General features: G+C 46.3%; 1 protein-coding gene across 19 annotated transcripts in view; it reads left to right on the forward strand.

The window, feature by feature from the left end:
• ANKRD6 (ankyrin repeat domain 6) overlaps nucleotides 1-13,683 on the forward strand; it is a 66,326-nt gene that overhangs the window by 38,525 nt on the left and 14,118 nt on the right. For 5 of the 19 annotated variants that reach the window (XM_016955999.4, XM_063812551.1, XM_063812555.1 and 2 more), the window contains 5 exons: nucleotides 77-175; nucleotides 6,233-6,331; nucleotides 7,753-7,851; nucleotides 10,522-10,620; nucleotides 11,915-11,992. In XM_016955999.4, coding sequence (XP_016811488.2) covers nucleotides 77-175; nucleotides 6,233-6,331; nucleotides 7,753-7,851; nucleotides 10,522-10,620; nucleotides 11,915-11,992 — 474 coding nt within the window. The remainder of the gene's footprint in view (nucleotides 1-76; nucleotides 176-6,232; nucleotides 6,332-7,752; nucleotides 7,852-10,521; nucleotides 10,621-11,914; nucleotides 11,993-13,683) is intronic. The other 14 variants (XM_063812552.1, XM_063812559.1, XM_063812556.1 and 11 more) reach the window with 8 other exon arrangements.

Here is a 13,683-nt window from a genome sequence, read left to right on the forward strand (position 1 = left end):
ACTGTGATGTATTGATCATAACGAGAAGAATTAGGTCTTGGGTAATGTGCCTTTCCCACCTGTATGTCTTCCTTAGGATGGGAATACAGCCTTGCATGAAGCATCCTGGCATGGTTTCAGCCAGTCAGCCAAGCTGCTCGTTAAAGCAGGAGCCAACGTGCTTGCCAAGAACAAGGTGAGGCCTGGCAGGTGCTAGAATGCCTCATTCACAGGTGAGGATGGCTGTGGGTTTCTCCCCCTGTGGGAGCCTTCTTCCAGTGAGAAGAGTGAGAGCCCAGAGTGGCATGAGGAACCTGAAGGTCCATTCGGCCCAGAAGTTTCATTTGCAGAAAAGGCTAGAAGCTGATTGATATTCCAGGTCAGGAGCAAGCGCATCAACAGCGCCAAAACCCTGCTTATGTGAGAAGCCCCTGACTGCTGCTGGGAATCTACATGCGATTACTGTCCCATAGTTTTTTTGTATTCAAAAAATATGGCAATGGAGTTGGCATTAAAAAAATCAGCAAAAGAACTTTAAAATGCTAATACCGAAAATTAGTAAAGTGGGCTCCCCTAGATGCTGCTGGGAAAGTGTGATACGAATAGCCACCTTTGGGAGACAATTTGGCAAAACAAATCAGGAGCCTTAAAATGGTCCTTTTTTGGCCTGGCATGGTGGCTCACACCTGTAATCACAGCACTTTGGGTGGCCGAGGTGGGTGGATCACCTGAGGTCAAGGGTTTGAGACCAGCCTGGCCAACATGGTGAAACCCCATCTCTAATAAAAATACAAAAATTATCTGGGAATGGTGGCTCATGCCTGTAGTCCCAGCTACTTGGGAGGCTGAGGCAGGAGAATCGCTTGAACCTAGGAAGCAGAGGTTACAGTGAGCCAAGATTGCACCACTGCACTCCAGCCTGGGCACAGAGTGAGAGACTGTCGTGGGGGCAGGTGGGGGCGGGGGGTGGTCCTTTTTTGGCCAGGTGCAGTGGCTTATGCCTGTAATCCCAAACTTTTAGGAGGCTGAGGCAGGCGGATCACTTGAGACCAGGCATTCAAGACCAGCCTGGCCAACATGGTGAAACCCTGTTTCTACTAAAAATACAAAAAGTTAGCTGGATGTGGTGGTGCATGCCGTCATCCCAGCTACTTGGAAGGCTGAGACACAAGAATCGCTTGAACCTGGTAGGTGGAAGTTGCAGTGAGCTTAGTTCGTGCCACTGTACTCCAGCTTGGGTGACAGAGTGAGACCCGGTCTCAAAAAAAAAAAAAAAGGTCCTTTTTACTTGGTACCTACCTTTCTTGGACTCTATCCTAAAAAGGTAATAAAACCTGCTATTGAAATGAAATATGGAAAAGAAAAAAATAAGCAATAAAACCAGTAAAATTTTACCAACAAAGATGTTCATGACAGCAGTAGTTATATTTTTTAACTGTGGGGAGGGAGACTTAGAATTATGGTTCATTCATACAGTGGAATATAATTAATATTAAAATCCTAGTTTTGAAAATAATGCTTTCCACTGTTAAAGAACATCACAGAGAGATATAAGATCATATATAGTACATGTCCCAGTGCTTAATATAAATTTGTGTATTTAAAAATTTAAGCACAGAAGAATATCATCAGAATATTAACAGTGGTTATCTCTGGGAATTGAGGCTAAGATTGATTTTTATTTTTGTACCTTTCCCAAATTTTCCAAAATGAACCCATTATTTCTTTTACAATTGGGTGAAGAGACTTTTTTTTTTTTTTTTGGATACAGAATCTCGCTCTGTCACCCAGGCTGGAGTGCAATGGCACACTGTCGGCTTATTGCAACCTCTGCCTCCTGAGTTCAAGCGATTCTCCTGCCTCAGCCTCCTAAGTAGCTGGGCATGTGCCCCCACGCCCGGCTAATTTTTCTATTTTTAGTAGAGATGGGGTTTCACCATGTTGGCCAGGCTGGTCTTGAACTCCTGACCCCGTGATCTGCCCACCTCGGCCTCCCAAAGTGTTGGGATTACAGGCGTGAGCCACTGTGCCCATGCCAAGAGATATATTTTATCTCAAAAATAAAAAAGCGTTATCAGTACTCTGGAGATATTTGCAGTTGAGGTAAGAAGGGTCATAAAAGGGCTTACCCTCTTTTCTTTCCCTGGATGGCCAGATTGGGTCTGTAGCAGGGGCCTGAGAATTTCCCACAGTGCACTGCCACATCACAGAGTGGTAGCTTCAGCTAATAGTGGTAGGATAATGAATCAGGTGGGCTAGAATGGGGTTCTAGGTGGCAGTAGCCTAGGGACAATGGGCAGCAGTAAGTACCCTCCCTAATACACACACACACACACACACACACACACACACACACACTATATATATGTACAATTTCATGGCCAAGTCAAATCTGAAACCATAGTATCTCTAGCTTATGACACACAGACATCTGCATACAAGATCTTCGACAGCAATGCCAGGCAAATCAAGCTATAGAAATATACCCCATCAATGAAGTGACTTCTCCAGACCTTGCATGCTGCAGGAAATAGAAATGACAGCCTGAAACTCCTTTGTGAACGTAATCTCTGTGGGAGCAAGAGAACCCACCTCAGTGGCTTTGCCCTCCGGTGAAATCTCCTGGCTCTCACTACTTTTCCATTGGTTCATTAGAGAGCATAGTTAAGCAAGCCATGCCTTCGTCATTTTCATCCATCTCCCCTCTCCAGTCCCTCATTACATCTTAGGACATCTTCAAGTCTCACACCTGTTCCTCTTTCCATGCTCATTCTTAAGCATGCCCTGGATTATTTCAGATGCCTCAAGCAGATTGGCAGGCTCAAATCTAGTCCCTCCTTTCATCCTGCTCTTCTTCTGCTCAGCGACCTTCCCATAAAGCTCCTGCCTGACACTGTCTATAAGCCTCTGCCGGCCCACCTCTGGAGTTCCTCCTGGCTCCTTTCCCCTAGAGCACCTCCTGTGCCCTCAGAGTGGGGCTCACTGGCCTGCTTCTCATTCCTGCCTGTAGACCTCCAACCTGGCCCCAGGCCCTCTCCCTCCCCGAAGACCCACTGGGCTGCTTCTGCAACTCTCCCTTGGCACCGCATGCAGCTTTGTGCTGTCGTTTCCTAGTTCATATTTTTCATGGTTCCCTCATGGATCAAAAGCTTGAGTTCTGAGAGCAGCAAGCTACGTACGGTAATATCGCCGGTAGTGCCTGGCTCACTGCTCAGGAGGCGGGTGGCTGCCCATTTCTTCAAAATGCATATGGTCTGGAACAGGAGTTGATGGTGTGTAATCACTTTTTTTTTTTCTTTTTGAGACAGAGTTTCACTCTTGTTGCCCAGGCTGGAGTGCAATGGCTCAATCTCGGCTCACTGCAACCTCCGCCTCCCGGGTTCAAGCGATTCTCCTGCCTCACCCTCCCGAGTAGCTGGGATTACAGGCACCTGCCATCACGCTCAGCTAATTTTTGTATTTTTAGTAGAGACAGCGTTTCACCATGTTGGCCAGACTGGTTTTGAAATCCTGACCTCAGGTGATCCACTCACCTTGGCCTCCCAAAGTGCTGGGATTACAGGAGTGAGCCACCGAACCCGGCCTGTAATCACCACGTTTTTTTGTTTGTTTGTTTGTTTTGAGACAGAGTCTCACTCTGTTGCCAGGCTGGAGTGCGATCTCGGCTTGCTGAAACCTCTGCCTCCCGGGTTCAAGCTATTACGCTGCCTCAGCCTCCTGAGTAGCTGAGACTACAGGCACACACCACCATGCCCAGCTAATTTTTGTATTTTTAGTAGAGACGAGGTTTCACCATGTTGGCCGGGATGGTCTTGATCTCTTGATCTTGTGATCCACCCACGTCGGCCTCCCAAGGTGATGGATTACAGGCGTGAACCACTGCACCCAGCCCACAAATTCTTTCTGTGTAAATAAAATGGCTTCAGAAGGACAGGTCAGGAAACTCGTGCGTCTCAAAGGGAGGGACATCTTGTACCAGCCATAGCCCGTAGAAAGATCCTTCTTATTCAGCAGATATAGCAGCTCCTGTCTGGGAAATCAGTACCCACTACTCAGGGTGGGGAAAAACGCCTGCTACATATATATCTACCCTAGGTCACATTTTCTAATGTCAGGTTTTGAGATATAGGTATGAAGTCACGCTGTTCTGTGAGTTTTGACAAATGTATACGGTTGTGTAACCCCCACCATAAGATATAGAATGTTTCCATTGCCCCTTAAAGTTCCTTTACGCCCTCTGGTGGCAGGCCCCCAGTCACCCTCTCCCAGCCCCGGGCAACCACGGATCTCTTGCTTGTTCATAAAGGTCATGTAAATGGAATCATACAGTATGCGGCCTTCTGTGTGTGGCTTCTTAAACTTAGCATAATGTTTTTGAGATTCCTCCATGTCGTTACATGGAGGAATGGTTCACGCCTCTTTATTGCTGAGGAGTATTCCATTGTGTGGATCTACCACAATTTGTTTATCCAAACCTATGGTTTTTAATTTTCTTGATGCAAATGCTTTTCCACATCATTGATATTTCCTTATTGGCAATATAAGCTTTGGTATGATCTATTTCTAGAGGCATCAGATTTCTTTCATTTCACTCATGTATTCAACACGTATTTAGTGGTTGCCATGAAGCCCATAACTTGCAGACAACTTGAGAGTAGGGTTTTTAAAACCTGGGCAGACCCCTTGTTGCTGAGAACTAAACTAGCAGTGGTTCTCCACCTGGCTGCACGTTAGACCCTCCTGGGGAACTATAAACAAACGAAAAAGGAAAAAAAACAAAACTTAAAAAAAAAAAAAAAACCTGAAGACCAGGCCTGGGGTGATGGACTGTCCCAGTTTGCCCTGGGCTAAAGGGTTTCCTGGAATGTGAGACTTTCAGTACTAAAATAGGGATGCTGGATACCCATCCCCAAGGCCACGTAAATCAGAGTCCCTAGAACGGTTGTGGCTGTGCACAGGGCTGGTTTGAAAGCTTCCCCAGGTGATTCTAATGTGCACCCAAGGGTTGAGAACCAGCGAGCCTGCTAGAACCTCAGGCCTGTAATCCTCCCTGTGCCTGGAGGTAAAAGTAAGACAAAAGGTCCACCAGGGCTGGTTGGAGCTAAGGTGAAGAGAAGGGGGATAAGTAAACTGGCTGCATCCAGTATTCCTCTATTTTTTTTTTTTTAACTCATTTCTCTTTTTAAAAGATCAGGAATCTGATATACTGGAGTATCGGCAGCCAGGACTGTGAGATCCAGAAGGGTGTGAACTAGGTGAGAGAGAAGCAATGAACAGGCAGTGTAATGCTCTGAGCCCACGCACCTGCAAGCCTGACCCAGCACTTGAGCTCAGCAGAACCAACGCGGAGCTTCTGTGTTTAACCTCCTGAGTGCTTGCAGGCTCTTGGATGACACAATGTCACCTATCACACGGCCTTGTTTTCTTGTTACTTTTCTAGGGGTTATCAGCGGCCTCACATGCCCTACTCCCATAGACTCAAAAGTTCTGTTCATGTCCTGCAATTTTTTCCTGCAGTATTGCTATGGACCTTATTCTGACCCTTGGTTGTCATTGTGATGTGGTTTCTTGAGGTTCTCAAAAACAAGAAGGACCCAAAAAGCAAGAGGGTCTCAATCTGTGTCCTAAGTGATAGATGCAACTGTACTGCCTGAAAGGCAGGGCCTGGTGTCCATAGTTAAAATTTTGATGTTTCAAGAAAAATACAAGAATGGGTGACTTGAAAAAGGCTAACAAGTTAAATCTCAGTTGCATTAGCCTGCCCTTCCAGGAAGTGGCTAGTTTTACTTTTTTTAGCCCACCATTGGCAGGGATTGTAACCACAGCTATTGCCCATGTGGGGCAGGAAGTCATCTGATAGGAATTGAGTACTGTGCATGTGTCCAGCATTGTGTGTTAAGAAAACACCTTCCTAGACACTCTGAGTCAATCCCCATAGTTTTACGATGTGGGGGTCATGCTCCATTTCCCAGGTAAGGAATTTGAGCATTTGAAAAGGCTGGCTTTTAGTTAATAAGTTGCAGAGCCAGGACTTGGAACCAAGGTTTTATGACAAATAGGACTCTTCTGCCTGTTCAGACTCCAAATTAAATGTTCTTACCTCTGAAGCATCCCCACTGAAACCATCGGGCAAGAGGCAGAGAATGTGAGCGTTGCCTTTTCCCCCGAGTAAGTACTGCCCCTCTGCAAGGCATGCAAGTCTGTGCGGAAGCATGTTGCTAATATGTCCTCCCTCTCTCTGCCTCTCTCCAAGGCGGGGAACACAGCTCTGCACCTGGCCTGCCAGAACAGCCACTCCCAGAGCACACGCGTCCTCCTGCTGGCCGGGTCCCGCGCTGACCTCAAAAATAATGTGGGTGAACAAAACCAGATTCTCACGTTCTCTCTTTCTTGTGTCACTTCAGAAAATAACTTCATGAGCATACTTGAACCTTAACATCTAGAAATTAAAATGTAAAAAGTATTTGGGGACTATCTCTAAAGTGTTCTTTTTTTGGCAATTTTCTAAGGGATCATTCAGGCACGTGAGAAGAAGAATCAAAAGACTTGGAAATACTGCTTTTCTCCCATCATTTTCCCTTCATGCCTCATCTTTGGTTTATCATTTCTTACAGTACGTGTCTGGCCAATTACAGACTAGGAAACCAGTTAATGTTTTAAGAAAGTCTCTACCCACATAGAGTCTTGAGTGTTGTACTATTATCAGCAAATATGAGCTGGTGCCATTTACAGGGGAGGTCCTCTGATGCCCCATGCCCAGCATCTATAGTGAGCAGGTCCTACTGATGACTGAGGCGTCCTCGGGATGAGCTGACCGGAAAGGTCACATGGGTATCGCTTCTTCACAAAGAAGCTGTATTTCCTTTATAAATCCCCTGCCTTAGCCACGTTGGCTAAATAAATAAATAAATCTGAGGCTTCTTTCTAAAGTGTCCTCAGGTGAGGGTCTCCCTGTTTGGGGTAGACTCATCTAATGCTCTGAACCTCAGCTTTGAGCTTGGTTCCGTCTTAATGCAGGGGAGAAAAGTATGCCGAGTGGCCAGTGTTCTCCAGACAGAGCTAGAATGGAAATGGCAAGAAAACACTGCAGGCAGCTTTTTGTCTCCAGTTCTTTATTGTCTTTCTGGGAACAGGGTTCTGCCTGTTGTGCTTACTGAGCATCCTGCCCCTGAGTTTTTCTTCATACCCTTTTTTTGCTCCCAGTGATTGCTTCCTTATGAGCTCCCCTACTACATAGCTCCATATAGGATATTGGGGTCCAACTGAAGTGGGATACTCCTTGAACTTCAGGGGGTATGTGTAATCTTAAGATTTGACAACCCCCCTGCTGCCCTGTCCTTTCATCCATGAGGGATCTATGCTGGGAAGGGCTCATTTCCAAAGCAATGCTGTTGGTCTTAAGTCAGTATACTACTGACCTTTTGGGTTGTAGGGAGGCTAGGGTCCCTGGATCCTCCTCAAGCACAGGTAAGCAGAGCCTGCCTTAGCTCTTGGAAAGGTCTCATGGGGAGCAGACGTCTAGTTTCATAAACGTGGAAGCAGTGATTCTGTGACCACGTGGTTGTTCTGCACAGGCAGAAAGGGAGCAGGGCTGCCCACAGCAGCAAAGAATGGCGAGCCTTGGGGTGGAGCATCTATGTTAAAAGAGCTGCTTATGATTCCCTAAAGAGTATATGATAGTCTGCTAGCTTTTAAATAACATTTTCTTTCTACTTTTCTCTATTTGTTTTGTAACTGCTCAGATTGTGCTTAGAGTTTGATTTTTGTCCGCAGGCAGGAGACACCTGTTTGCACGTTGCTGCGCGCTATAATCACTTGTCCATCATTAGGCTCCTCCTCACTGCTTTCTGTTCTGTCCATGAAAAGAACCAGGTCAGTGCATGTATCCTCTTCATGGCTGCCAGCACCCTTCCCACAAGGCTACCGGACAGGTGTGTTAGTGCAAACGGGAGCAGAGGCTGCTGGGAAGTGCTGCCATGTCACCTACCTGGGACTCAGCCAGCAGTGGGCTTTGCATGGGTGTCACACTGAGTTCTAGTGGCCCTGGCTTATCTGGCCTCCTAGAGAAAGTGTGCCCTTATAATTCCTGTGCGTATCACCACATTTGCATATGGAACATTTTCTGGAGATCCTGGGGCAGGCTTTGTTTTTTAAATGTGATTTTAAAAAGAAAACCCACGAGGAAGAATGTGATTTAGTAAAGAAGCAAGGGAGGCCGGGTGCAGTGGCTCACATCCCAGTACTTTGGGAAGCCAAGGCAGGAGGATCACTTGAGGTTAGGAGTTCAAGACCAGCCCGGGCAACATAGCGAGACCCTGTCTCTACAAAAAATTTTTTTAAAAATTTGGCCGGCCGTGGTGGCTCATGCCTGTAATTCCAGCACTTTGGGAGACTAAGGTGGGCGGATCACTTCAAGTTCAGGAGTTCAAGACCGGCCTGGCCAACATGGTGAAACCCTGTCTCTACCAAAAATACAAAAATTAGCCAGGCGTGGTGGCGTGCACCTGCAATCTCAGCTACTCAGGAAGCTGGGGCAGGAGAATTGCCTGAACCCAGGAGGCAGAGGTTGCAGTGAGCCGAGATCATGCTACTGTACTACAACCTGGGCAACAGAGCAAGACTACATCTCAAAATAAATAAATAATAAGTTAATTAAATTTAAAAATTGGGCAGAGTGGCATGTGCCTGTAGTTCCAGCTACTCAGGAGGCTGAGGCAGGTGGATTGTTTGAGCCTAGGAGTTTGAAGCTGTGGTGAGCCATGATCTTGCCACTGCACACCAGTCTGGGCAACAGAATGAGACCCCGTCTCTTTAAAGGAAAAAAAACAAAAAACAAAAAAAAACCCCACCAAGCAAGCATAGGAATTAGAAGTCTTATAACTCCCTAAGTTCTGTTCCTTGCACTGCCACTTACTTACACTTGAGCTGATAGTCTTTCATTCCCATAAAATTGGGCATATAATCTGTAGAGAGTGCCATGCAATGGGGTTTTGAAATAAAGCTGTGAATATTACCGTCTTCCTTAGAAATGTGCACAATTTCCAGCAGTCATTGGATTTGAAAATTAGATTGTCTTGGTATTTATTGACACCTATGTGGTACATTGTTTCGCTTTTCTTTGTTGGAGTGCATAAATCTTAACAACAACAAAAAAAAATTAGATTGTGGTGTAGATTAAAAATACCATGGAATGGTGGTTTCTGACCCTGGCTGCATATGAGAATCAACAGGGGAATTAAGAATACTATTCCTGGATCCCACCCCAGTTGAAAGAGTCAGAACCTCTGGGGGTGAGGTCCAGGCAATGGTGTTTTTAAAAAGCTCTCTGTCTGAGTATACAGCCACTGACCTAATCAAGTAGCACAGCCTCCCCAGTGGGGTGCTAGATCATCAGGTGACCCCTGCATAGCCCCCACCAACCAGTGCCTTTCAACCTTGGCAGCGTGTCACGGCACTTGAGAGCTTTAAAAAGTCCCCCTGCCCAGCCCACATGGCAGACCAATGAATTCAGCATCTCTGAGAGTGGGACCCAGGCATCATCATTTTTTAAAGCTCTGAAGCTTATTCCAATATTCAGCCAAGGGGAAAGCACTGTGCAGAGCTTCCCTTCAATACACATAGCTAAGTGACTCAGAAATGAAATAAAAATTTTCCCACCCCTCACAAAGATGGCTGAATGTTCATGCTACCCAGGAAAAAAGTATCAGGCGCTTTGCCTGATCACCTGATAGGAGAAAGAATGAATTGTTTCACTTCTCCTATATTTGTCTGGTTTATTTATATGATTGTGTTTGGAAAATGACAGCATTTGCATTTGGAATTGGCCCACTAAGCTGCAGTTGTCTTTATCCTCCTTTCATAGTTGATTTTGTGAAAGCATATTTCTTGTATAAAGATAATATGAACATTTATTTATAGGCTATCTGTAAGATGTAGAAAACAGTTGGTCTTGAGTGAACACTGGTTCTTGGTGTTTCCACCCGCACAAAGCATATCCTGAGCCTGCAGATGGATTGAGTCCCAGTGGCCCCTTCAGATCTACCCGCTGTAGCTGCAGGCTGGCCTGTCACCTCTCCGGTGCTTGCAGAAGTAGCCATCTTCACGGCTTCTCCTGCTCAATCCAGCACTCAGACACCAAGCAGTTTTCTGACCTCTGACCTCCCTGGGTAAAAGAACAGAGCCAAAAAGTGGAATGACTAGCCTGCCTGCCCCAGGCCTCCTGCCTGTCCTCCTGTCCTCGTGAGGCTTCAGGTCCCACCATTCTCAACAACCCAGGCCAGCATTACTTTGCCCCTGCGTTTAATCCTGCTGCGTGATTTCAGGTATCCTCACTCAGAAAGAAAGGTGATATTGGTGCCGAGGTCACTTAGTTCCAAGACCTCTTTAAGTAGAGCCTCATAACGCTTTAACAAAGGGCCCCATTTCAGTCTCAGGCAAATCTCAGTTTGACTTTGAAGAGCCACACCTAGGCCAGGTAATGAAAAGCTGGGGGCTGTAGGCCATGAGCAGATGAGGTTTAGCAGACCTTCTAATCAATTCCAGGCTGGAGACACAGCACTTCACGTTGCTGCTGCCCTAAATCACAAGAAGGTGGCCAAAATCTTACTGGAAGCCGGAGCAGATACGACCATTGTTAACAATGTAAGTTGAGTTGCAACATTGCTTTCTAAAGTGGTTCCCACCCCTTTCCAGAATGGGATGTGTACTAAACCCCTGCAGACCCCCAGGCCCAGCGCACTGTGGAAGACGGGGGATCTCTGCTGGAACCACAGCCCCCAGGGCCGTTGGGGTGGACTTGAAGGGTACCCCTGCTCTGAGCAGCCCCAGGAGTTGACAAGCCTTGGGGCCTGCTTTTAGCTGCCTGACTGCAGTGAACACAACCTGGCATGAAAAAGAACTCAGGGATGTCCAGTTAAACTGACGAGTGGATGTTACCCAAAGTGCGTTCCAAGCTGTAAATGCATGTGATGCTCAGAAAAATGGCCACATGGCCCTCAGTTTAGTCAGCTTCAAAATTCTAAAGCAACTCCTTTCTCTTCCACTTTGCCTGACCTCACTGTTTCCCTTTCCCTCTCCCCCTCTCACTGTGTGTCCTGCAGATCCTAGAGCAGGCACCAGCTCAGGTGCGCTTTCTTCTTCGAGGCTGTCCTGCGGTCTCTGCCCCTCTGAAGGGTTCAGCAGGGCCTGGAGGGTACAACAGCTGCTGTGTGGAGGTTTTTTTGAGGGGTGTGGTCTGGGACTGCTGAAGCTGGCACAAGGCTCTTCAGCTTCCTTGGCTCCTGTATCTAGCTCCCCTCTTTCTCCTCCTGCCTTCTGTTAGCTCTACAACCAGTACTGGGGGTGCAGTTCCATGATGCCTTGAATATCTTCCTTTTGCTATCAACTCCTGGGTTTTGGCTTCATCTCCTGAGAACCTACATTATGGCTATAACTCGTAGTTGCTTTTCATATTCAACTTCCTGAATCTCTCTGGCCAGCCCTGATCTGCTCCTCTGGCGTCTTCCCACTGTTTTTCAGGGGAGATTAATCACTGGGCTGGGCCTCAGATCCTCTGTGGTGTTTCCCCAACTGAAACATTCCCCCTGGATGCTGTCTGAGTGCTACGTTCCCTCCCCTCTTTGCAGGGAAGCACTCCTTGGTGGGTGGTGCCCAGGCCTTGGCCTCCTAAAGCACTTCTCGCCCCCTTGGTCTGCCCTTGCCCTCTGGTGTCATATATTTTACTTAGCGTGTCCTCCAGTGTGACCCACCTCCCTCACTGGAGGGTCTGAGGCTGATGACCAGGGCCATATCACATAGGTGGCCATGTTTTGCCACGTAGGTGCTGGGTGTGACTGGGTGTGGAACTGCCTGCTCCTGGCCAGAGCTGTGCCAGCTGGGCTATGTGCACGTGGGACCCGTGGCCCTTTCTCACCTGTCCTACTCTGCCTCTCCTCAGGCAGGCCAGACTCCGCTGGAGACTGCCCGCTACCACAATAACCCGGAAGTTGCTCTTCTCCTTACTAAAGCTCCCCAGGTAGGATTTACTGCCCTTTCCATGGTACTGATTATGCGGGGCTACAAAGTTGTTGGGACTCCTGGTTGCAATCTACTGAAGCCTCTTCAAACTAACTTAAATATGGAATGTAACCAGGCAGTGGAGGTATAGGCATGCATGGGGGCCCAGGATGACGGGAGTCAAAGGCATCAAGTCCAGCTCTTCGTGTTCATGCCTGGGCTGCCTCATCTTCTCCCTGTGGCTGGATCTTTGTCACGGCCAGCTGCCTGGGTCATAATTTCCCAGCTACTCAGCCAAGGAAGAAGTTCCAGTTTAAGACATCGCAGGAGAGGGCCATGATTGCAGAGTTTAGGCCAAATGCCCATCCCTGAAGAAGTGGGACAGGGACTTTAAGAAGAGAAGCGGCATTCCCCAGAGAAAGGCAGGAGGGAGGGGACGATTCTGGGCAGATAGTCGCCTGCCGGAGATAGTTAAGTACAGTCTAGTTTTCTTTCCTCTTTTACTGACTAATGGTATTTTGACCATCATTTAATTTTTTTTAAAATGGTGGCTGATACTTTAGTTGAGGTTGACATTATCTAAGTAACAATAAAGAAATGTCATAATAATTTATAAGCTATTTATAATTCTAGCCCCCTGAAACAACTGTTTTTGTTTCATCCACAAAACAGATGAAACAGACACATAATTTTTACATAATTGTGCTTACAATGTATATACCCTTTTGTATTTCTTCCTTTTATCCTATTATAAAACAATGTTCTGCAGTCTTCATAATTATTCATTATAATGGAGGCATAATATTATTTTTGTTGCTATTAATAGTTTATTAAGCCATTTCCTTAATGTTGGACATTTAGGTTATTTCCAGATTGGCACTATTCTGTATTACATTACAGCAAACACTGATTGGCTTTCCATCTTATTCTGCAAGAAGAAGATAAAGTCTCAGGGAGTCAAAGGAAGATTTTGAACACAACCCTGCTGCAAAATAACCCGACAACAGCCCAGGGTTTGGGATGGCCTTTATTTCGTTTAAGTTTTTAAAACATGCCTAATATAACTAGTAGTTTCTGGAAATGGTTAAGATTTGTGTCTTTTGCAAAATTGATCACCTTCTTGTGCATGGAGCTGGTCCTTCTCAGTGGTCTCTGGAAGGCCACAGAGCTCCCGACAAAAGGAAGTCAGTAGGAAAAGCTGTGGGGTTTCCACCTCTAGCAGCTTTTATCGTAAGTGGAATCACATCCTTGAATCCTGATAGAAAAATGCTAGTCTCTCATGGATCTAAAAGTATGAAGTGCTGTATAAACGTCAGAACCCATCACATTTCTCTGGCAATTTCAGTATGTGGTAATTTAATGGACAGCCAGCCCCACCCTCAGCCATACAAAGATCAAGTCTTACAGCGTTGGAGGGTTCCCCAGGCATAGAAAGATTGACGGATCTTTAATCCACCTGTCATTTGTCTTCCAGAGCCCAAGGATCTTCACTTAAAGGGCAAAGAGCCTTACTGTGGACCATTTCCCTGTGCAGTTCTTTTTTGTTTCCACTTAAAACAAAAAAAAGACTTAAGCAGGTTTCTCCATGCTTACATCGAATAACAAATAAGTTGGATGGCATGCTATGAAAGTTTATTTTATGCATAATTGTATATGCTGAGGCTTTTTCTCAACACAAACAAGGAACTTTAGGCATAAGATGTTACGCAT

The sequence above is a fragment of the Pan troglodytes genome, chromosome 5 (assembly GCF_028858775.2).
Source record: "Pan troglodytes isolate AG18354 chromosome 5, NHGRI_mPanTro3-v2.0_pri, whole genome shotgun sequence".
Lineage (NCBI taxonomy): Eukaryota > Metazoa > Chordata > Mammalia > Primates > Hominidae > Pan > Pan troglodytes.